General features: G+C 38.2%; 2 protein-coding genes across 2 annotated transcripts in view; one reads left to right on the top strand and one right to left on the bottom strand.

Moving 5' to 3' along the window:
• The window catches only part of LOC124267084 (N-terminal kinase-like protein), a 29,477-nt gene extending 28,702 nt beyond the window's left edge, over positions 1–775 (bottom strand). The window contains 1 exon segment of the mRNA XM_046701916.1: positions 557–775. Coding sequence (XP_046557872.1) covers positions 557–670 — 114 coding nt within the window. The 5' untranslated portion in view covers positions 671–775.
• Positions 776–1,286: 511 nt separating this feature from the next.
• Positions 1,287–25,044, top strand: LOC124267083 (3'(2'),5'-bisphosphate nucleotidase 1-like). Its single transcript, XM_046701915.1, has 7 exons — positions 1,287–1,583; positions 7,367–7,468; positions 10,078–10,188; positions 10,668–10,716; positions 20,484–20,627; positions 21,130–21,275; positions 22,663–25,044. Exons 1-7 carry the CDS (start codon positions 1,464–1,466, stop codon positions 22,951–22,953), a joined length of 963 nt encoding a protein of 320 aa, XP_046557871.1. The 5' UTR covers positions 1,287–1,463; the 3' UTR covers positions 22,954–25,044.
• Positions 25,045–25,356: the final 312 nt, after the last annotated feature.

The raw sequence follows: 25,356 nt of genomic DNA, 5'->3' as shown, positions 1-25,356 counted from the left end.
TTCATTTCGTTCGCGTATCGTGTCAAATGTTTATAGCTACATTTTTAGCAGATATGAAATGAAATCCAAGATTATTTGCAATTTGAAACCGTAAGCATTGCAGAAATTATCTGGTAGCCCACGGACAAGTAAGATGCCATTACTTGAGCACCGAAATGAAAACTGACTTGTCCCAGGCGTTGGGCGTTGCGATTTTTGAACCCCTGAACAATCAGAGATTTGTCAAGAGTGAACCTGAGCCAATTAGTAAAAGAAGCTGCAGCAAGTTAAATCGAAATTTGCCAAATGTTGTCAATCATCTCTATTATGGAAATGTGGCCTTGACGTATTGAAACGCATTGATTCATAATGTTCATTCATTCGGAAATGGGAAAAAACCCACAGTATCAGAACTGACAATCATAAGTTTCATAATTATAAAGAAATTTAGACGGCATCACATGTGAGTAAGAAAGGTATCCCTATTATGTTCATATGGAGTACTTCGTCAATATATATTACAAGATATATGTTCATATGATAAAACTGTCAAATCGACCATTTATCAACAACACACCCTCTTCTTCCCACTGTACAGAGTCCATATCGACTTGTCTTCCAAACCTGGCACTTTTTCACCTATGTCATAATTAAAGTCCTTCGTAGGGTCCCTACTGAAGAAGGACCACATCTCGAATCTCCCATTAAACGCTCAAAACAATGTCTATTTCACTTGTAATCACTGAGACTTCGTGTCAGCTCTCATGTGTCCGGAAGCGGAAACGTGCACCTGCGCGACTTCGGTTTCCTTTGCATCTGAAACCGGCATGTCGCTAAAATACCTTTAAACTGGTTCTTTCTCTGCAGTACACAAATTTGATTGCGCATCTTAGTGTTCAAAGCTGAAGTAAAGCAAACGTGTACCAAATGTTACTGCCATGTGATTGAAATATAAACTATAACGGTGCAACATAACATGAAACATAACTAAAACATTTAAGAAACGAATATGTTAAAATTTATAAAAGAAAGAGAATGGAAAACATGGGAATAAATTTATTTGATATGTCAGTGGTTTAAATTGTCTGTTATACAGACCCTGAATCAAATATATCCAAGAAAGCCCACGCAAGTATAGAAACTGTGGCAAATCTAGATTTCCACACCTTCTGAAAATGAAGAAAGTCTCGGGCTCCTTTTCATTATATTTTATTTTGTTTACTATGAACTTTTTTTCTGAAAATATGTTCATTTCAGAGACTAGTTAAATAACACAGAGGGGTGATGTTATATAAGAAAGAACCAAGTCATACATCTAACTATGTCTGCTGGAGGTGATCTTGGGGCATATCATGACAGCATGTATGAGAATGGCATTCGCCTTCACTAGCTGAGGACTTCTTATCTTATAAAGGGTTGACCCATAACCGCGTCGATCACGACTTTGAAAGCATTCACACCCGACTGTTTACCCGTGATACATCATGGCTGCCACTGCTCCACTTTTGATGCGGATAATTTCATCCTCAGTCGCTGTATCAAAGCGTGCAGGAACAGTTATTAGAAATGTACTCAGAAAAGGAGATTTGGGGATCGTCGAGAAGGTAAAATGATCAAATTACTTCATAAATTAAACTGTCACCAAGGTCGCATTTAGGGGAAGGTCTCAATGCTGACATTACAGTAGTTCAATGCTTAGATAGCGTTAGGCTAACCCATTAATTGTGCGCGTCAGGTCCATCCTTCACATGAAATGATGTATAGATTGACCACTGTTGATTGATTGTAATTTATATTGGGATTCGCAGATCTATATTTCGTGATGAAATTATTTTGAAATTCTAATTTGGCTTACCAGTTAATTGCTTAGGTTATTTAGCTTGTAGTAAATTATATATAGCCATATCTTAATTGTTTGCTGTAAAGCAGGGGTACTGGATTTAGTTACATTTTGTGAAATTCATCTACCAATTTTATTTGCACCTTTCCATTTAAATTATGTATTCAGTTAAAAATTAAATCCAAACTGTAATTAACTAACTTTCGTCTACAGGCAACTAAGCATGTACCATGTGTGATATATTAACATATTAGATGTTTATCCAGGATAAAAGTGTTCTGATAAACAAAACTATATTAACATGGCCATTACATTGACTATTTGCAATGTTTGCAAACAATAGCAGACAACATCTGGCGTATTCAGCACTGTTCGCCTGCAAGAAATGTTTCTGCTTCACTGACCTCACTGTTGTTGAGGGCTTATCACATAACAGGACTTTTTATGATTTTAGATGATATAAACCTTATACTGAAATAAGAACAGACAGGACTAATGCAAGCCTTTCATTGCATTTTACATGTTATGTTGATATGCTGCTATAACTGATGTAGTGAGGTGTTTGATTATATAGCTTTACACATCAAAACTCTCTGTAGGACAATCTGTAAGAAAAAGACATATACTTATAATATACCAGTAATCAAAGCAACCATAGCAAGCTATACTGCCAGTGTTTGGTTGTCAGCTTTGCTATGTGGAACTCTATATTTTTGGTTTGAGTGAGTGAGTAGTGCATGAAGGTGTGACAAAAACACTAAGAACTGTCAAAAGTCAAAGTACAATGTTGCACTAGCCCGACTTAGATCATGATGATGATTGAAATGTTCCTAAAATATTTGTGACGTGTTGACATGTTGCTTGAGTGTCTGATATCATCAAAAGTCTGTTAGATATCTAGCTGTGTGGGTTTGATAGTATTGTGAATGTTCCATTTCAACAGAGTACAATGATACATAATCAGCCATGTCAGTGTGACCCACCCATTATGTACCACATGTTATATTAGGGATATCATTTTTTTAGTAAAGTACAGATTCTAGTACTTTTGTTAGGTTGAGTCCTGTCTGTGATTCAAACATCAGTTTCTGTGTTAATTGTTAGATCCTCTACTGGTGTCTGAAGGACATTCTGAAATCATAGACCGCCTCCGTGTTGTAGTGGTTAGAGTGTCCGCCTGGAGATCGGAAGGTTGCGGGTTCGATCCCCGACCACGTCATACCAAAAGACGTTAAAATATGGTACTTGTTGGTCCCTGCCTGGCGCTCGGCATTAATGGGTACTTCAAGGACTGGTCGGCTCGGAGTCAGTATAATGTGTCTGAGCGGGGTATTCATGATTCACTGCGGCATGGTATCTCAGTGGGCTAGCACTATAAAACCAGCTTCAGTCTGTGCTAGCACAAGCAGCCGCACATACACATACACACGCATGCATGTCGTCATACGAGCGAAATATTCTCAAGCACAACGTTAAACCCAATTTCACCTCACCTCACCTGGAATCAAACATAGCCATATAGATGATATCTAAATGAAAACACGTATTTCACAGTGCAAAAAACATAAACATGGAATTTGCTAATCTAAAATAGTATTATTAGTCTCAATAGTAAGGAATACTAACTGCTTCATATATATTGGCACACTTAGATTCCATATTTAACAGACATGTACTGTATATAACAAGTTTTATGGATAACAACTTCTTTATTTTCGTGAGTGCGACGTTTCGATACAGATTCTTGTACCGTTGTCAAGCAAGAGTGATACATGTAGTGTAGGAGCTGCATATATATACTGTATATAACAATGAAACAACATAATAGACAAAGGAAACAACATAATTGCCATGATTGGCTAAGCAGTGAGCTGAAGAAGCCAGTAAGTACATAAAGGATAGTGAATGGAAGCCAGAGATGTAGTTACAATGAGATGTTTATACAATGGATGCGATGTTTATACAATAGACTGGGCTTGGTGGAGGAGTGGATCATAAGCAGATGGAATGAAGTATCCTTGGTCACGGTTGATGGTAGGCTTGTGGCGTTTGATGTGAATGGCGTCTGTGAGCTTGCGTTTAGTGAAGTCCGTTTGGTTGTTGGCGAGAATGGTGATGTCGGACCACTCTATTTGATGATTGGGGTTGGCTTTGATGTGGTCAGAGATAGCTGATTTGGTGTCGGAATTAGCAACAGAGGTGCGATGTTCTTTGACTCGGGTGTTGATGGGTCGGGATGTTTCACCTATGTAGCATTGTCCACAATCACAGTCTATTTTGTAAATAACACATTGCACTCACGAAAATAACGAAACGTCGCACTCACGAAAATAAAGAAGTTGTTATCCATAAAACTTGTTATATATTGTACGTCTCAACTTCTAAAATGCCACTCAAACAAGACATGTACTGTGGCACACATGAAAACACACTAATTTTTATATGTGACTCCTGTGTGAGGTTCATTCAGTTAGATGAATGAGTGATTTGAGTGAGTTTTGCTTAACTCCGCACTGGGGCCTAGATTTTCGAAGCTCTCTTAGCGCTAAGATAGTCATAAGTTAATGTTAATGTATGGCACTTATGACTATGCTAGCGCTAAGAGAGCTTCGAAAATCTAGGCCCAGAAGTCTTGCCGCCATTCTCAGCAATCATCTGTATCAATGTTTATGCATAAGAGGTTAACATGTGTGAAAAAGTTCAATACTTTTAGTCATTCTGCAGAGTATGAAATAAGGCCCGTCGGACTGCCCGAGACTGGTTAGATTTCAGATGGATGGTCTAGATTTAGAGCTAGCCAGCTCGATGGTCTGGTAAAAATTTAGATGTTATATATACATCTAATTCATATCTTTGTCTGGTCTGGTTAAATCCGGGGGCGGTGGGGTAGCCTAGTGGTTAAAGCGTTGGCTCGTCACGCCAAAGGCCCGGGTTCGATTCCCCACATGGGCACAATGTGTTAAGCCCATTTCTGGTGTCCCCCGCCGTGATATTGCTGGAATATTGCTAAAAGCGGCGTAAAACTAAACTCAGTCAGTCAGTCTGGTTAAATCCATTTTAGGCTGGTAACATTTTGAAGTTACCAGCCCTGATGTCTGGCTGGGGTTTGGGCTTATTTCATACACTGCATGCTGTGATGCAAACATGTTTACTCTTTTCCCTTAACCACATTAACATTTCCCCGATATGCCTCTGTTGTGAAGTATGAAGCTGAGGTTTTAGTTAATAAGTATTCTGAGTACAACAGAAAGCACTACAACTCCCATTTTCAAATCGACAGTGACCTAGATTATTATCATTTCAAAAAGTTCAATGCAGACTAGTTGACATGTTTGAGAGTCATAATGACATAGCATTATTGGGGTAATGGGGATGTCCTTGTTAGACAGGATAGGCTAAGCAAACATCACTGTTTCTGGTAACCTAAGGGACCAAGGATCAGGTTTGGGACTAGACCTAGTATTTATCACAGGTTAGAATCTGGAACTTCCTACTCACCATGTCTAGGTTATACAAACTGTGAGTTTAAAATTAGCAATGGACATACTGGATATAACTCATGATATCTCCTTAAGAAAACTCACTGAACGGGCGGTGGGGTAGCCTAGTGGTTAAGCATTTGCTCGTCATGCCGAGAACCCGAGTTCAATTCCCCACATGGTTACAATGTATAAAACCCATTTTGGTGTCCCCCGCCGTGATATTGCTGGAATATTGCTAAAAGCGGGGTAAAACTAAACTCACTCATTGAAACTTGCAACTTTTAACAAATATTATTTGAACCTATCAACAAGACCAGCCCACATGTGTTACAATCAGGCAACCTGAAACACTGGTATTATTTTTTTGTTCAATTAGTAATTTTGTTATCAGATAAACGTGTGATGTGGTGATTCAGTTGTTGAGTGTTTGCTTGGAGATGTGAGTGTGTGTACTTATATATGTGGATGAGATTTTGGAATTAACCATTCATTATGTTAATCACTCACTAAGACAGGGCTCGATTTAAGGGACGTTAACCTACTTGCACCAGGTGCAACCTAAGATAAATACCCAGTTGCACCAGCCAAATTCCAGTTGCACTGTCTTTATTGCAATATGCAATGAAAGAAATATGCTATTGAATTATTCAAAGTTTAGAAGACAAATGAGCTGACATAATTATGCTTGTAATGTTAGATTTATTGTTGATATATTTCTCAAAATTGACTTGCATCTGATGCAAGTTAGACAAATAACTAGGTTGCACTTTGTAATATTGGGTTGCACCAGTGCAAGTAGCAAAGCACTAAATCAAGCCCTGTAAGAGGACAGTGACCTAAAGTAAATCCAACTTATTGTGTGAATTTCAGTGTTTCTGTACAGTATGTCGAACACTGCATGTAGAACGTTGTAGGTGCTATAGGTAAATGTCGCTCAGATTAGAGTGTCCCAGTTTCCAGTGACTCAGCATGATGGATGTGAGAACAAACTAGGTCATGAGCAGGAGTCATGACCTGCTGGATCATGCAACTGGAATAACAGTACAGCACCCTTGCAAGATGACATTTTTATTGATATGCATGTCCTTGAGACATTCCCTCATCATCTGGCTGGATATCAAGGTGACCTTTGGTCATGCATGTACCACACAAGTTGTGATATGCTGAATTGTCTGTCGTCTCCACTGAAGGGCTGTATAAACAGTCACAAAAGTACACAACAGAAAGGAAAATGTGTGTATTTGGACATCAAATATTACAATGCTGGTATTTTTAGTTAGTGATTAATTATTTGATGATGGGTTTAATGGAAAATAGGTATGAAATACCTGGTGCCAAAATGATGGTTGAGAGAAAGTAGGACATTGTAGATTGACAACATTACAACCTGTCTGAACAGAATAAGAATTAGGAAACATTTAACCATCTGACTATAACAGAAAAAACAGGGAAATCTTTACTATTTATGTTTAGGCGGGAGGCATGAGTGCTTAACAATTTCCGTTAGTTACTCTATTTTGTCAGTCAGAGTCATTAAAAGTTCAAACACTAGAATAAGGAGCAGTGGCACAATCACTTGAGGGACTACTTCCAGTGAAAAAGTCTAAAGAAATATATTGTCTAAGTTATTCTGTGTGTGTTAATTTAAAGTAGACTTGAACAAGTAGGGATGTAGGGGTAACCGAATTGTTATTGCATTGACTCCTAGCGTCAAAGACCAGGAATCAAGTCTCTACATGAATACACTGTTTAGAGTCTGTTAATCACAATGACTCTGTCTCTAGTAGGATATAAGAAAGCAGAGTAAAACCAGCATATCTTTACTTATTGCAGCCACCTAATTCAATGTCCTGTTCCAATAAGCACAAACTAGGCCTATCTGTTTGATCTCTGAAAACAATTTAACTTGTGTGTGGTTTTAACACATTTAACAATCACCCCTTTGTAAGTGGCCATGGTAGTTATTACAACAATTATATGTGGTAACAAGTGGTGATGTTGATATAATGTCAATAACAGATCAAATGTTTCCTGTTTGTATCAGTGTATAACCGTTTTGTTTCAGGGCAAGAATGACCTGCAGACTGAAGCAGACAGGTCTGCCCAGCGGTGTATCATTGCATCACTGCACAGACAGTTCCCTAAAGTGGCCATCTTTGGAGAAGAGGTAAACTGCCTACAAGGCAATACTACACAAACATGCACAGTACCACAAACTTTGCACAAGTCTTATAGTTAGCTTAGTCGTTTTGCCCTTAGTTTAACTTAGTCTGGCATAAGCCATGGTTCTATTACTGACTGAATGAGTTTGGTTTTACGCCGCTTTTAGCAATATTCCAGCAACATCACGGCAGCCATGGTTCTATTAACTCATCATAGTCCTCTTTCAAGGGGAGATGGGAAAAGGCTAGGACCTGTATTGTTTGAAGTCATATGTAAAACACACATTGAGTATAACACCTACCGTATTATCACTGCTATCACGAAGTTGAATATATTCTAGATAATGTTGGGTTTACTTATTGTTCTATTTATAAGGATCCTGTATAATATTATTGTGTGTGTAACAATAAATGAAACCAACAATCTTGTAACATTAGTGCAAAACTATTTGACTCGAAAAGGAATGAAGCCTAACCCTTGACACGAGTTGCCCGTGAAAATTCCAAAGTTAATTGAACTAAGGAAGAATACTAGAGAGTGCCAGCTGGCCATGGAAGATTTCCACTATCAGCTGATTAGACGGTAGCCAGCTGGGCTTTGGTGTGTAGGAAGTTCAGGTGTTTCACCCTTCCCTTGATAATATGCAAGATAAGGTACATTGGCATACAAACATGCTTTCCCTGTGGGGTCTGTGGCTGGTGGGGTAGCCTGATGGTTAAAGCATCCACTCCTCACGCTGAATACCCGGGTTTGATTCCCCATATGGGTACAATGTGTGAAGCCCATATCTGGTGTGCCCTGCCGTGATATTGCTAGAATATGGCTAAAAGCAGTGTAAACCCATACTCACACTCTAAAGTATGTGTGAATTTGGAGTGATAATTATAACTTATAATGTATAAGTGTGCTTTGTACGATAAGATACATGTATCCATGCTGATTACCGGCATCAATCTGGTGTCACAAATGGTTGGAATAGCCTTATTTGCAAGACAGAAATGAAACTGAAGAAATGATCTACCCCTGGTACCTAAATGTCCAGTTGGTAGTCCACATGGAATTGTCACAAGCCCTTCATGAATTTTATGTCTTGAACTTGATGCAGTCTGTGTCTATATTTCTAAGTCTATTACCCCAAAGATGACTCTGTGCACCATTTTAAGGAGAATTTAGTGGATGATTATTAGCTGAGCTTACTTGGGTTCTTACAGACTTCTGGTAGTAGATAAATTGCTTATTGTTGAATGTTGATGTGACAACATGTTACTTATGCAAGCCATTTTGTATACATCTGAGTGGTCATAGACACTGGAGGATGAGAGAACTGCCAGCCACATAGTCTGTTTAGATTGTTATCATTAGATTGTTATGTGCATAATGTTAGGTCATGATAACAATGGATTGGGTCTTATCTTATTTCAGCAAGGTGGGCATGGATTGCCTTGAATATGCTCATCACTGTTTGTACCAGTGTTACTCATGTAAATATCTGCATCTACATGTTCAAGATAAAGCAAACAATGTTGTGTTCTATCAGGACACATTCGAGTGGAGATGTTGTGTCTGTTATCTCTTTCTTTGATATGATTTCTTTGTTGTTACTTTGCTTCAAAGATTACCTTTAGATATGTGAAACTGAACATCATTATCATAAAACTTTTCTTTTTTATCTCAATTTGACTGATATTGCATGTAGGTAAATTAATCTTTCAGGATTAAGGATAGGATTCATTTCATGAGCATGAAGTTAAAGCTGGAAGATTTGGAAATGTTAGGGTTTGTACAATGTAATTGACCATACCCAAAACAATTTAAGGAAGTACTATACTCGACCAGTTAATACCTGTGTATTAATAACCTGTCTCACCAATAATTTTGTTATCAATGCTCACTTTTATTAAAGTTAGGGCTAGTAGACTCACTGACCTTGTCACAGACTTCTGACCAATGAAGATATTAATGTTCCTCACATATATTCTGGCATATTGGATTTTCAATTGGATAACAGTACAATATTTCATGAACAGAAAATAAATCCAATATGTTAATATCATTCAGCCTACCTTTTGACAAGATAATTTATTTCATAAACTGTTGCATTCTCATGCAGGTCATGCATTTTCTATCAGTAACCTGCCATTGCAGTCAAAGCAGTCTCAAGGTCTCGCATGTTTTCAATCCTATTGTTGGCTGTATATATTTAGAGATGTTGTAAAAGTAGGGCATGCCTGTTGTATCAAAACACTCGCACTATACAGTCAAACATGTAATATTGTAGAGATAATTAACAATTTTCCCCTTCTATATCGCTCAAAAACAGTTTTAACTGTTGCTGAAAACAAAACCCCAGCGGAAGTAGATTTCCCATTTAATTTATCATGTTGAGTAGCATATGATATAGTGACATTCCCTGTCTAGCTACAGCCTTATGAGCATTATCTAGAACCTCATGATTACATTGCCTATAACTGGCCTTTCTTGTGTTGATATATTTGACAGTGGGTTATTCGGGATAACAGCATGTCTCAAATCTGAGCGGAATGACATTTGTCTGATGTTGCAAAGTTTGAAGTTAGGATGTTTGACTGGTTATTAATGAACTGTTTCTTCCAGCAACTAGATCCAACAGAGAAGATTGAAGATGACTTCCTTGAGTCAGACATGGACGAAGAGGTCCTCAAGATGACGTGTCCTGAAAACCTGTCCAATGTCCAGGATGATGATGTAAGGAGGTGTTGAATAAGTGTTTTCCATCTCAATTAGGCAAATGTGATGTTTGATTTGTACTGTTTGCACTGCCTTTGCCTCAGAGATCCTTACACTACCGGTAGTTGTTAGGAGCATGTACCTGGGTTATTAGTTTCACTGCAAAGCATCATTAATGTAGAGTTCTCTGTTATGAGAGATTAAATCTAAGAAATCAATTTTATCTTTTAATCATCTAACAAATGAATGAAAGTAAGCATGAAAGGCTATATATCCTTGTCATAACCCTAATGTTAAAAGTTAAAGATTAAAGGGGTTTCCAGATTCCAATCCTACATGAGCCATTCTGAAGGACCTGGAAAGTCTCCTTTTTCTTCGTTGTTAAATCTTTGCAGTAAGCATGATTTTATTTGTTCATAGAGTTGGACCAAGATTGCAGGTGCCTGTGAGGTTCATAGACAAAAAAGTATTATATGTTGATATCTTCCTGTTTGCAGATCGTCATATGGGTAGACCCATTGGATGGAACATCAGAATTTACAATAGGTAAGCACTCCTTGACCTTGTTAACATCCAGAAGTATTGACACTTAGTTAATTTTAGAGGATCTATCTGGTCAGACCAATTCCATTCTTGTTTTACAGAATTTTTGGTATGATATCTATGTTTGATTTGAGGATATTTTCTTGTATTCTTACAAAAAGCAGTCAAAGATAGGTTTAATAAACACATGTTTGAATTTGCTAGTTTAACAAAATCTGTACATTTTTACTCTTACCTTTACTGAATCAAATTAGGAAAGAAAGTGAAGACTCACACTGAGTGAATTATTTGTAAAACATGAAAATTGATCTGACCTGATAGTTTATCAATTGCTTTGGAAATTAAATGCTTTGGTAATGACTTATACTGCCACTCCTGTTATCAATCTGCTGTCCAACAATTGTAATAGATGCCTAAATATGCAGGTGCATCTAAAATGAAAGCACAGAGACCTGGATCACAAGTGGATCTCAGTAGCGCAGGAAGTATGTTGGATGAGTTACCTCCCCTAGTCATTGTCAAGTAGATGGAATGCATGGTGTTGACTTGCTGTGCTTTCAATTGCTTATGACAGTTACCTCTAACAAAGCCTTCACAAATCATGGGTCACAATGGCAGAACTTGACCTGTCCTTCTGTTGCTCTTTGTTTGAACCATTGACATTATTATATTCACATCTTGACAGTATTTATGACCGTGTTATCTTGAAAAGGGCTGACCAGTGACGGGTTGTTATTCAGACTTCTGGACAACTCTCTAGTACATTTCACCCACCTATCAACTTTCCCCTTCCCTGAAACTTCTAAAAACAAGTGCTCTTTGGGCTGTACTGTATACATAAATCTCAATATTACACTGTCAAAAATTCCCCAATCAAACCATGGTGACATTTGTCTGCTAATACGCTTATGATTTTATGATCTTTTATGGCTTGTTGAAATAGTATGAACATGATTTTATTGCAGTTGGTATGTGTGGTGAATCAGTATAACTAGCTGGTAAATTTGTGGAATCATTTTGAAATGTTTATAACTTTCTATTCTTTAGTTTGTTATTTTTAGATTAGTAGGAATGGATTGAAACTGATATAGTTTCATTAATTAATGTCAGGATTTGAATACTTTGTTTCCTCCACCATCACAGATTCATTGCCCAAATCATAATCTGCATCCCACAATATCAGGCCTACCAAAGAAAACTTTCCCACTGTGCAGAAAAACGCAGAAAAATCCACATTAATCGTGGAAACAGCAACATGAACATAATACCTCGCTACTGAAACAGTAAAACCGGCATCTTCAAATCGCTAAAACTGTACAAACAAAACGAAGAGCCTGCAACTTTGATTTTGCGCATGCGCACATGGAAGAGCAAGTCTTGACAGCATTTTGACATTTTCCAGATTGGACAAAAGTTACATTCCCTTTTTTAAGTATTTCTGTTGTGTTATTTGGCATATCATCCATCTTACTTGTGTGCACACTTGTTTAATTTACTTTCCATTTGTTTGAAATGATTGACAGCAATTATTTCGACATATTCAATACTTTTACTATGCAAGGTGATTCAAGGTTGTTTGGAAACTTGAAAGAAGCGCGGATCGTAATGTGAATGCGCAGTAAAGGTCAAAGTTCGCTGATACAAAAATGTTGCAGTTTTGATAGTTTTTCGTTGACGTTTTTACTGTTTCAGTAGCGAGGTAATATGTAATGTTGCTATTTCCACAATTAATGTGGGCTTTTCTGCGTTTTCTGGGAAAGTTTTCTTTGGTAGGCCTGAATATTCCAAACACAGTTCCCCACAGACCCTTTGCCCAAGCCACAGTTCTAATTGTTCAACATGTCCACTCAGCAGATCCACAGATGATAATTGATATGCCTCTCTGCGCAGTTCAGATGTCCACTCGAGACTTCAAATGCCCTACCCACATTCCTCTGCCAACAGTTACTTTGTCTAGCCCCATAAATGATATGCTCCACTCAACTGTTCTCATGCCTGACCTACCCAACCCTTAGTTTCTATCTGTAGCCAGAGACCATATAAATTTTTCCTTATCCTGACTCATGCTCTTTTTGCTTGTCTTCTTCTTCTTGCGAACATAGTGGAACACTTGTATCTCCCTAATTGAAGCTCCCTTCAATTTAAAATCACTAATTAGTATTCACCACGAGTTACCTCCTTTCCACAAGCGCGGGAACGAGGGCGCCACCTCTACCCATGTGCCTCACTCTCTCCTTCTTCGCCCAGTGAGCTGGACGTGAGAGAGCCTGTGTCTCCGACACACTATATCCTTTGAATTATATTTAGTTAGTTACCTCGTGATAGACATCTATAGAGGTTTAGCTAGTATCCTTCAAGCGATTATATATTGTTATTTAGTCGCTTTTTCTACAGTTTTCACGGGGCCCGTGTTTGTTTCAGTGGATTACGTTGATGAAAATTCTGTACTATTGCAGATTACGTTTTTATGCTGCTGCTGATCCGCCTTTAATATGATGTAACGGGCCATGTTTATTATATTCACATTGCAGTTCGCGGTACTAATTTATCCAATTCTACCTTTTTATTAATATTTACTTTGCGTTTGGCACGCGACAGCAGATAGGTCGCTGTATGCAGAGTCTAGTATGACTGATACACGGAACCCTCGCCAGTCTACTGCTGTTGGCCGACTCTCCCGTGGTGGTGTTCGCTAGAGTGGTGGAGAGGTGTGGGACGTAGTCCGCCATCTCCAAGAAGCATCCTGCTTCCCCAGACATCCCATCGCCGCAGCAGAAGACTAGAGGGTTTTTCTACTACATCTCAACAACCGGACCGCTCCCATCGAAGTTTTGGGCCTGTATGATGATCAGCCGGTCATCATACCGGATGTACATCAAAGATTGACCGATGTCGGCACAGATCAGCATGCAGCCTGATGTACCAACGCAGATATGCGATGATCGTCCTGAGGGTCCCATCATTACCAACACTCAACGCAGACGCCGCACACCCAGGGCAGCGCCGACCTCTGAGGGAAAATCAACGAAGTCTACTAGGACTTTCTCAACCGAGATTGTTCCAGCCGATGACCTGGACCTCTACGATGATCAGCTGATCATCATCCCGACGACGCATTTACAAGAAACGACCGGGGACAGCTACAACGACATCAGCAGAGATCACCATGCAGCCTGATGCCTCTACACTGATGTCGGACGATTTTCGGTGGACCCCTCCATTAACACCGCAGATAAAGCACCGGCGACCTTCGCCGCAGACCATCCCAGAAGACATGATGCGACAAATTATGAACATCATGGAGGACCAATATCTCGCGGTAGCAGGGTCCGAGCCAGCGAAGGCTCCAACGTAGACAGCACCCCAGAGGCACCCCGTCAACGTAGCAGCCAGGGCGATGTCACCTTCGCCAAGGAAGTCACGGACCACCTTGGACGAAGGACCTAGATGTACAGCCTTCGCGAAGGCCTTCGGAAGGCGAAAAGACCTAGATGTACAGCCTTCGCCGAAGGCGGAAAGAACCCTAGATGTACAGCCTTCGCGAAGGACTTCGCGAAGGCAGGATAGATCATCACCTTATGCGGTTTCATCCCTAGATGTGGACTCGGACCATCAGACATCACGGAAGCCTTCCTGGCGAAGGTCATATCGTCGTTCCCCGGACCGGACGAGAGGAAGCTTCAGCGAAGGCATGCGCGCTTGGACACCTGAATCCAGATCATCATCATCTAGAAGGACATCGAGGGACTATACAAGAGCCAGCGAAACTATCAGCGTTCCCCTCACAAGTCTTCTCGAGAAGATCAACCCATAGACAAGTTGATCATCGATATCAAGTATAAGAACTACAATCGTTATATTGGTTCTGTTGAATCCATGACCGAGGCGATGTTAAGCTGGCCTAAATAGATCTAGAGCGACCAATTAGACACTTATCACCAGACTTCCAGTAACCGACGACTTCTGAATATGATAAGATGATCCATGCGGCCCGACTTAGGCAAAGCCACCGCCCGATCCCACATCCTGTTAAACACAGAGGCTGTTCACGAAGCAAAGCTCATATATATATTTATATATATATATATATACTAATCGGGCTTTGACTCGACACCTTCGCGATGGTCGCGAAGGCTAAGTGGCTCCAAGTCTACTTCACCCAGAAGATCTAGAAGGGATACTTCGAGAACTTCCATGCGAAGTCTCCGGCGTTCACCGAGGAAGTCTCCTCCAAGGTTTCCATATACTAGCCACTTTCGTCATATATAGCTACTCGTCAGTCCGTTCAAGACGCCGCATAAGTTGATTATCAACTGTATGCCAGATGCGATCCTATAAGCCTACCGAAGATAATTGCTCAGGCTATTTACAACACAGAACGTCGCTGTATTATTAGTCAACGACATTTCATAGATCTTCACAGAAATCAACTATTCCATTATAAATTGTTAATATACAATCCCGGACTGACGATACGATTATCTACATGCGTGACCATTACGCATATCTGCAGACAATTCAATATCGAAATTGAACAGCAGTCTTGTTACAGCGAGTATAACTCTTAATCGTCAAAGTTTCTGAGAAGAAATATGTACAAGTTCAGCGTTAATTCTACAATTATGACGATACATTCATGTATACAGTCTACAAGCTCACAACTTGCAAGTTGTTTATACCCTTATATATAAGGAAGTCGGAATTATATTCAAAACTGAAATTACTTTCACGACAACCAGGAAAATAACCTACCCAGCATAAAATTACAGAGCGAGATATATTTCATACCGGAGGTTTCAGCGGTTACCTTTAACCCTCGAAACACGTGGTCACTCGGATAACGGGAAGCTACGGTGAAGACCGGCGTTTATGCTAATATCAACGGCGACAAGAATTTATTCAAGGTGGGTTTTTTCCGCTACACCGGTGACATCACAGCGGGTATTATACAGAATCAAAATGCCTTGTTCTGATTGGACCGCTGAGGGACAACGACCTACACAGAGGTCGATCTCTATTCACAGTTCAAGACTTACGTCACAAGTGACAACTATATATTAGTGAACGAGCAAGCCTCATTACAGTCCAGTTAACCTGAACATTCATGATTAGACTGCCTTTTCTTCAGTTAGAGACCTCCCTGTCAAGTTAAGACGAGGGATCGGCAGTCAGGCGATTTTACATAAAGTTCAACGAGGACAGACACACCTGGTTGTGCACCTACATCGCCAAGGACTTCGCTGGTTTAATTACCTAGACGAAAGATACAAGTGGATCTAAATCCACAGCGTTTCAGACTACAGCTGAATTTCATCAAGCTTTACTAACACAACTAGATGGTTAGTAAACCTACTAAACTTCTGTTTGGAGAATAAAACGGAAATTTCCGCCCAACCTGGGGATATGAATATAGTGCTCCAACACCTCACAAGTGAGGTTTATGAACACGCCTGGATGACATACTTGGACCCCATGATACGATGATTCTATCAAGATGGCCAGCAAGAGCACTGTAAATTTATCTCCACCAAACCAAACAGGAGGAAAAAATGCAACAGATTATTTCCTCTATCATCAACTTACGCAGAGTGAAGTCTCATGTACTATATCTCCATTTGGATCAGAACTGTCATACTACGTGCATATGCGGATGGACCTATTCCGACCCTCCATGAGCTTAATACTCATGATATTATAGCGCTAACTTCTATACAAATGTGATTGAAATAATGGAGGGTTTATTTCTGGAAATCCGATATGGTGGTTGCAAACCATTATCTGAGAGATATCACCACCGAGGACGTCTCAGGTATACACCAATTCGATCCCATGGTCCTCGCACAACAGCTGACAGTTCCTCGGAGAAGATAAGTCAATCTAACAGATTTTTACTTATCTTATAACAATACTAAATAGCTTCATGCTATATATAATTTACTTAAGTTCCTTTTATCATCACAGTACTATGATTATTACATCATACAATATATAAGTTAACAACTCTACAGAGTTTGTTATTATATATATTTACCTTAAGTTATTCATATCTTAAGAGTAATACTATGGTTACATGATAAATGCATTAGCTAACAAACTCTACAGAGTTTTTTGGCTATTTTATACATAGCTTAAGTTAATTAAGCTAACAAACTCTACGGAGTTTTACTATTATATAGGTAACTTAAGCTAATTATACCTTAAGCATAGTACTATACTCATATTATTAAAATATATTGGCTAACAAACTCTAAGGAGTTTTGCTATTATATAGGTAGCTTAAGCTTATTCATATCTTAAGCTTAGTACTATGTTTATATCATATAAGTAGATTAGCTAACAAACTCTAAAGAGTTTTTTGCTATTTGGCTTAAGTATCATCATATTTCTAAGCAATATGGTTATATTATAACATGTATTAGCTAACAAACTCTACAGAGTTTTAGCTATTATATATGTAACTTAAGCTTATTCATATCTTAAAGTTTAGTACTATGTTTATATCATATAGGTATATTAGCTATCAAAACTCTAAAAGAGGGTTTTGCTATTATATATTTAAAGCTTAAGTTTCATCATATTTTAAGCTTTATGGTTACATTATAACATGTATTAGCTAACAAACTCTTCGGAGTTCTTGCTATTATATATGTAGCTTAAGTTTTCCTTCATAAGCTCAATACTAGGTTTATATCATAGCTAACAAACTCTAAAGGGTTGTTTTCGCTATTATACAATTAGCTTAAGTTTTCATCATATCTTAAGCAGTATGTTTACATTATAAAGGTATTAGCTAACAAAACTCGACGGAGTTTTGTTATTATATATATATAGCTTAAAGTTTCATCATAACTTAAGCTCAGTACTATGTTTTTAACATAAAAGTATATTAGTTAATAAACTCTAAGGAGTTTATTTTGCTATATACATTTAGCTTAAGTCTAATCTTATCTTAAGCTTAGTACTATGGTTACACTATAAACATATTAGCTAATAAACTCTACAGAGTTTTTTGGCTATTATATATGTAGCTTAAGTTAATAATATCTTAAGCACAATACTATACTCATATTGTAAAATATATTAGCTAACAAACTCTACGGAGTTCTGCTATTATATATGTAGCTTAAGTTCATTATATCTTAAGCACACTACTATACTCATATTGTAAAATATATTAGCTAACAAACTCTACGGAGTTTTGCTATTATATATGTAGTTTAAGTTAATTATATCTTAAGCACACTACTATACTCATATTGTAAAAATATATTAGCTAACAAAACCCTACAGAGTTTTGCTATATATATGTAGCTTAAGTTAATTATATCTTAAGCTCAGTACTATACTAATATTATAAATATATATTAGCTAACAAACTCTACAGAGTTTGGCTATTATATATGTAGCTTAAGTTAATTATAGCTTAAGCACAGTACTATACTCATATTATAAAAATATATTAGCTAACAAACTCTACAGAGTTTGGCTATTATATATGTAGCTTAAGTTAATTATAGCTTAAGCACAGTACTATACTCATATTATAAAATATATTAGCTAACAAACTCTACAGAGTTTTGCTATTATATATGTAGCTAAAGCTTATTCATATCTTAAGCTCAGCATTATATCTATATCATATAAGTATATTAACTAACAAACTCTAAAGAGTTTGCTATTATATAATTAGCTTAAGTTTAATCATATCTTAAGCTTAGTACTATGTTATATCTTAAAGTATTTTAGCTAACAAACTCTAAGGAGTTTATACTAGCATATTAACAAGCTTAAGTCTATTAGTCTTAAGCATTGTATTAATGTTATATATACTTTATCATAATAAGTACATGGTAATAACCTTTTATATGGCAGCTGATAAGTTAGCAGCAGGAATTCATCAGTTCAGTGCCTTTATGAAGTTCCCATAGGGTTATTACAATCATCACAGTTCAAATCACTAATTATTAAAAATCCAAAGTATTAGATATTCCCACCTCCGTTCCGTAGGATGCTACAAACAAAAAGAGCATGAGTCAGGATAAGGAAAAATATGTAATTTTTGGAGTAAAATTGATATTTTATACTTATCCTGACTCATGAGGTCAGCCCTCCCATCCTCCCCAAATAACACTTTGGATTTCCCTGTAAATTCAAATGTTGGGCTCAGTATATGAGGAGAGAGTGAGGCACATGGGTAGAGGTGGCGCCCTCGTTCAGCTTGTGGAAAGGGAGGTAACTCGTGGTGAATACTAATTAGTGATTTTAAATTGAAGGGAGCTTCAATTAGGGAGATACAAGTGTTCCACTATGTTCGCAAGAAGAAGAAGACAAGCAAAAAGAGCATGAGTCAGGATAAGTATAAAATATCAATTTTACTCCAAAAATTACATTATTGTATTATATAGTCTCTGCTGTAGCTAATTTGAGTCTTTTAACTCATAAATCATTCAAACTTCAGCATGATTTTGTGTTAAGGTTCCAGGTTGTTCTCTTTGTTGTTATTGTCAACGGTTATCAGAGGATATGTGGGGTGTAGTAACATGCTAATGCTGTTAATATTTTCAAATATCATGCAAAATGCAAGATGCAGTACTGGGTGTTGGGTGCATTGCGTTCAGAATTGGCATAATTTTAATGGTCTTATTTTCAGATCTGTTCTCACATTGCATTGCAACTTGCTTTCAAGATAATAATTAAAAGTTCATCTTAAATTGTGTTTATGTTATGAGTGAAATACAAATCATCACGACAAGGCATTACATCACTTTCACTGTTTCTTTAAACAAAAACTTGCTGGAAACTGCTCAGCGCCAGATAGCCTTTGCAGAACCCTTGCATCTTGTTGTTCAAGGTTGAAACCCACAGTTTAAATTGTTTGTGATTTATTTAAAACTGACATTTGTAATCATGGTAATTGCTTTCAACCAAACTGATTGCAATACTGTACAATTTTCTAGGAAATTTACCTTCAGATTGTAAAACGATATCCTTCAAATCAACCCTGAAATTTTACAGCCCAATCTCACTCAAATGGAATGTTTTACCAGGTTTCATTTGATACAAAATCTCTCTGCATAAAGGTCTAAAGACACCTACACAGCAGGTTGTGTCAGGTGAACTTTCATATCAGCCAACAAGCATTGAACCATCTAAATCATTAGGTGAAATTTTGAACATAGATAAATAATTCTGAGGCTTGATATTGTTATTAGTATTTAACACGTCCTGTAAGTTCTGAACACCCTAGTATCTACTCTCAAAAGCAAGTACCAGGAAAGGAATATTTATGTTCTATGTGGTTGACTTTTGTTGACTACAGGAGCTGAAACATTGCCTCGATGTTCATCAGGAAAATCAAGTTAAAATAGAGATAATAAACTGTTCCAGGTTCTGGACATCGATCTGTTTTATCAAGACAATTAAGCACCACTTGTCAATATGAATTCTCTTCTGGTAATTTTATGCAAAAGCAGTTTTCTTATGTCCTTCCAAATTATGATAGGCAGAAACAGTGATGTATAACAAGTCTTGAATAACCATTCTAGAGATTTGTTGGAATTTCCTAATAATTTGCTGATGTATCGACTAACTAACAACTAATTGTATATGGTGAATGTTTTAAACTTGTACAGTTGTCACATAAAATAAACCCAACTACACTGCTTCCTAATGTACTATAACACATTAAGAAATTATCTGTGTTTATTGTTTTTCAAATTTATTCATATTACCCCACCTGAGCATGATCTGTTTCATCTGTTGTCCTGCAGGTCTGCTGGATCATGTGACAGTGTTGATTGGTGTGGCAGTGAAGGGCAAGGCCGTTGGAGGAGTTATATATCAACCGTATTACAATTACCAGCTGGAGGATGAGAACAACATGGGGCGATGTATATGGGGAATTATTGGTCTAGGTGAGTGACTATATGCCTACCCATGTACAGTCACAGGTGTGTTGTTGTGTTGGGGATTTCTGGTTAGAAATGAACCCTTGCATCCTACGGGTAACAAAGTTTGATGACTTGGTTGATTGTGTATCAGCGTGTATCCTGATAGCGTGAGTTGTTCTTACTGTCAGTCATTGCATTGTCTGGCCAAGACAATTATTTACAGGCTGCAACCCACACCTGGTTTGGAATTGGTAAGAGGCAGCCAATTTGAATCAGCTAGTCACACTTGGTAACTTGCTGGAATGTGGGTCATCAATGCCTAATGGCACAGGATGTTGCTGAGTGAGTGAGTGAGCTGAGTATTAGCCACTTTTAGCTATACTCCAGCAATATCATGGTGGGGGACACCAGAAATGGGCTTCACACATTGTACCAATGTGGGAACAAGAACAAGAAGACTGAAAATTGTCCAGTCATATTTTCTGTTTTTACTGTTTTAATCATGCAGGAATAAAAAATATTTCAGGAGCTTATGGCTTTGGAAAACAGATGCCGACAAAAGATCAAAACATCATAACTACAACTAGGTCACACTCCACTAGAACTGTGACTGAGGCAGTAGAAGCAGTTGAGCCAACAGAAGTGGTGCGGGTAGGAGGGGCAGGGCACAAGGTGAGTTGATCAGGAGGGAGAAGCTGAGCATAGCATGAGTTGATCAAGTTGGAAAGGCAAAGCATATCATGAGTTGATCAAGTAGGAGGGGTAGGGCGAGTAGCATGAGTTGATCAAGTAGGAGGGGTAGGTAGGGCATAACAAGAGTTGCATGAGTTGATCATGAAGATAGGAGGGGGGGTAACAAGAAGCATGAGCATGAGTTGATCAAGTAGGAGGAGGGTAGTTGATCAAGTAGGGGGATGGGGCATAACATGAGTTGCATGAGTTGATCAAGTAGGAGGGGTAGGGGAGTAGCATGAGTCAAGTAGGAGGGCAGGGCATAACAAGAGTTGATCAAGCAGTGACATGAGCTGACTGGCACGAAGGCATAACCAAGAGCATCAATCAAGGAGGAGGGACAGGGCATAACAAGAAGAGTTGATCAAGTAGGAGGGGAGAGGGCAGGCCATAACAAGAGTTGATCAGGGGCAGTAGGAGGAGGGCAGGGGCAAAGGAGGGTGGGGATAACAAGAGCTGATAAAAGCATGACTTGATCAAGTATGAGGGGCAGGGCATAACATGAGGAGGGCAGGGTAGGGGCAGCAGGGATAACATGAGCATGACTTGATCAAGTAGGAGGGGCAGGGCATAACATGAACTGATCAAGTAGGAGGGATGGGGATAACAAGAGTTGATAAAATAGGAGGGGCAATGCATAACAAGAGCTGATCAAGTAGGAGGGGCAGGGCATAACATGAGCTAATCAAGTAGGAGGGACAAGGGATAACAAGAGTTGATCAAGTAGGAGGGGCAGGGCATAACATGAACTGATCAACTAGGAGGGGCAGGGCATAACAAGAGTTGATCAAGTAAGAAGGGCAGGGCATAACATGAGTTAACCAAGTAGGAGGGGCAGGGCATGGCCAGAGTTGATCAAGTAGGAAGGGTAGGGCATAGCATGAGTTGATTTACATACACTAAATGGAAGTGGATACTTCGCAGAAGACTTACATTAAGGACTATATTAACATAGGTTTTGTTACCACATATAACCACATGCAGGGTATGAAACTCCCCAAAATTTCAGCCAGACCACAGGGCTGGTTAGATGTAAAACTTGGGAGCCCTGACAAAAACGTACCTGCCCGCAAATAATTTAGGTTTGACAAACGACCTAGTTTATCATCCAATTGAAATTCATCATTTATTTTTTACGAGTGAGTTAATAATGATTTATTATCCTGAAATATGATGAATATCTTCACATATATATCTGTATTTTAACCCGACCGTTGAGCAGGTGAATTTGAGGGCAGTCCGTGTTAAAAATAACCCATCCCGGGCAGTCGGGCAGGCAGGTATTTCGAAAGCTGCCATGTGATATGCTGATATTTGCTAATTACAGGTGCTGCTTCTGATTGAAGGGAAAGTTCATGCATATGTGTTCGCCAGCAAGGGCTGTAAGAAGTGGGACACATGTGCCCCAGAAGCTGTGCTTCACGCGATAGGAGGAACCCTGTCAGATATGTTGGGAAATCCCATCTTGTACCACCGGGATGTTCCAAGGAAGAACTCAGAGGGGGTTCTGGCAACATTAGCCAATCATGAGTGGTATCTCAACAAAATCCCTGAGGACATTAAACAAGAGTTCCGACCAGAACCCTCTGCCAGTGGTGACGGTGGAAGCAAGAATTAAAACATATACAAACACTTCATAGGCTATTATTCTATTAGACAGCAGTGTCTTTTAAGCATGCTGTAGAAATCCTAGAAACAAGATGTACTTGTAAAAATCAAAATGGTGGCGGTAGGATTAAGATATTTCAAACTGAAAATGGTCCCCTTTGTTTTTTAATGGTGCTTATGATCAGAATTTGAATATGTTAATTGTTGAGAAAGTATCCATCAGTGTTGTGATACCTGTGAATTTTTTGTAAGATGAAAATGTCAGGACGTTATTTTGTGTTATAGTCTTAGGTCGTCTTTCGATTGCTAATTTGTGAGTATGCTGACATATAACTCACTTGCTAAAACAACTATGGCAACATCATTCATCACCTGTGTCTGGAACAGGATATCTTTATGAATTTACAATACAATGATGGGTAGAATGTAGAACATCAGCCATATATGGGGTGACTGGCCCCCTGGTAACAATGTTGGCTTGCCCTTATGGCAGACAAGATTTTTGTGAAGAGACATCGTTCATCTGGGGTTCCTATCTGTTATATTTGTCAAGGATGCTAACAGAGCATAAAGCATTTTTAGAGATAAAGTTAATATTTTACATGTTGTCTTTTTAGATGTGTATAGAAAGTGATATTCGGTAGATTGTTGCCTTAGCTAAGTCCTTGTTGACGGATGTGTGGATATCACATGAGAAGGTTTATAACCCAGTTATTGGTTATAATCATAGTGTTTGTTAAGCAGAATTTTTATATTGGTACTAGGTATGACAATCAGAATTATACTGTACCTGATTTAGCTGCACAAAATACTTGGTTCTTTGTTACTTCTGTTGCTGGGCAGTCTCAGAAAGATTATTAGAACGGATGAGGTAAAAGGTACTAGTGCTATATAATCATATACCAGCTTTTGTAAATGTTTTGAGTTTTATGTTGTTAACTTTGCCTTCTTAGATGTGCAAAGATTAAAAAAGATTTCATATTTAGATAAATATTTTCTATCTATATGCAATACTCTTGTAATGAAGATGGAGACAAACTATAAAGTGTATCTCTCAGTAAATCATTTGAAGGGATGCCACATGATGAAATACTCCAGAGATTTGTGAATTTCATGCAGAGGAGATTTTGTTTGTTTGAGAGAATTGGCTATTTTAGTACTGCACAGCTGTGGAAGTCAGGAAGTCTGAAGATGGATTCACAAACTAGTCTCTAAGTTCTTGGATGTTGATTTGATAGATTAAGTTTTATCAAGTAGTATTATATTAATTGTTAATTTTGTGTATATATATATATTTTTAGACAAACCTTTCTTTCTGCTTTGCCAGTCATCACTAGTGTAGTGTTTAATTACAGGCAAGTAGACATTGCATTGTGACTGATCGGTTATACTGAGGGGACAGGCTCTGACACCAAACATCCAGTTTCAGATGGCCTCATGGGAAAACATATTTTACATTTTACAGTGTTGATAAAGTAACTTTACTTGGAACTCACTGCATTAGTCAGACATTCCCAGTGTTTTTAAATTTCAGCTGATCAAGTACTTAATGAAAGCTTCAAACCTGAGAGGCATTATTAATAAATTTCCATAGAGCAATCTCTCTTGACATGAACTCTCACAGTAGTGAGTCAGACATGACATCACCCAGGTATGCTATGACATCACTAGACAATAAATGACATCAGAAGCTTTCATGATAACTGACCCACCTGGTTAGGTGAAGGTAAAGGTTCTCTTTGATTGGACAGTTTTGTTTGGATTTTATTTAGGAATGTTTTACTTAGTGATACATTAAGCTTAAGTAATTGTAACAACCATTATCAAGGACAAAACTAAGTTTTCATCTATATTTCTAGTAAACATAATGAGCTGAAAGCAGTTTAGAATCGACTGGGACTGATTGTATGAGGGAGACTGCACCCATCATGCCTGACCCCTCAGGTAAATGTAACACTGGGCATATGCGATAACCTCACCATAGAACATCACTGCCTAAGTATATCTCACCCTAGTGCTATAACCCATACTGTTGCTTGTTTATCCCATATGATTGTCTCAAGTAGATGTATGTTCATTTGTTCTATAATGTCAGTTATATTCAGTGTAGGATTATGTTATATTGTGTTTGGATGTAGCTTGTATTAATGTCTCACTTGTTCTCTTAATTCCTATGTGCATAATTCACTGTTACATTACACTGGAAGACTGGTTCCTACAGGATGTACATGTTTATTTGAGGAAGGCTGGTAATGTTCTTTTATAACATTCCATATAAGTCTGTGCTGTACATTTAATAAACTGTTGGATGTTGACAACATATAAACTGCCTGACTGAGTTTGGTTTTACGCCGCTTTTAGCAATATTCCAGCAACATCACGGCGGGGGACAACAAATAACACTGACTGTAGT

The sequence above is a fragment of the Haliotis rubra genome, unplaced genomic scaffold (genome assembly GCF_003918875.1).
Source record: "Haliotis rubra isolate DU_JTF1 unplaced genomic scaffold, ASM391887v1 Scf13, whole genome shotgun sequence".
NCBI classification, from domain to species: domain Eukaryota; kingdom Metazoa; phylum Mollusca; class Gastropoda; order Lepetellida; family Haliotidae; genus Haliotis; species Haliotis rubra.
The sequence above is the reverse complement of the archived record's forward strand: the minus strand, read 5'-3'. Positions and strand labels throughout refer to the sequence as shown.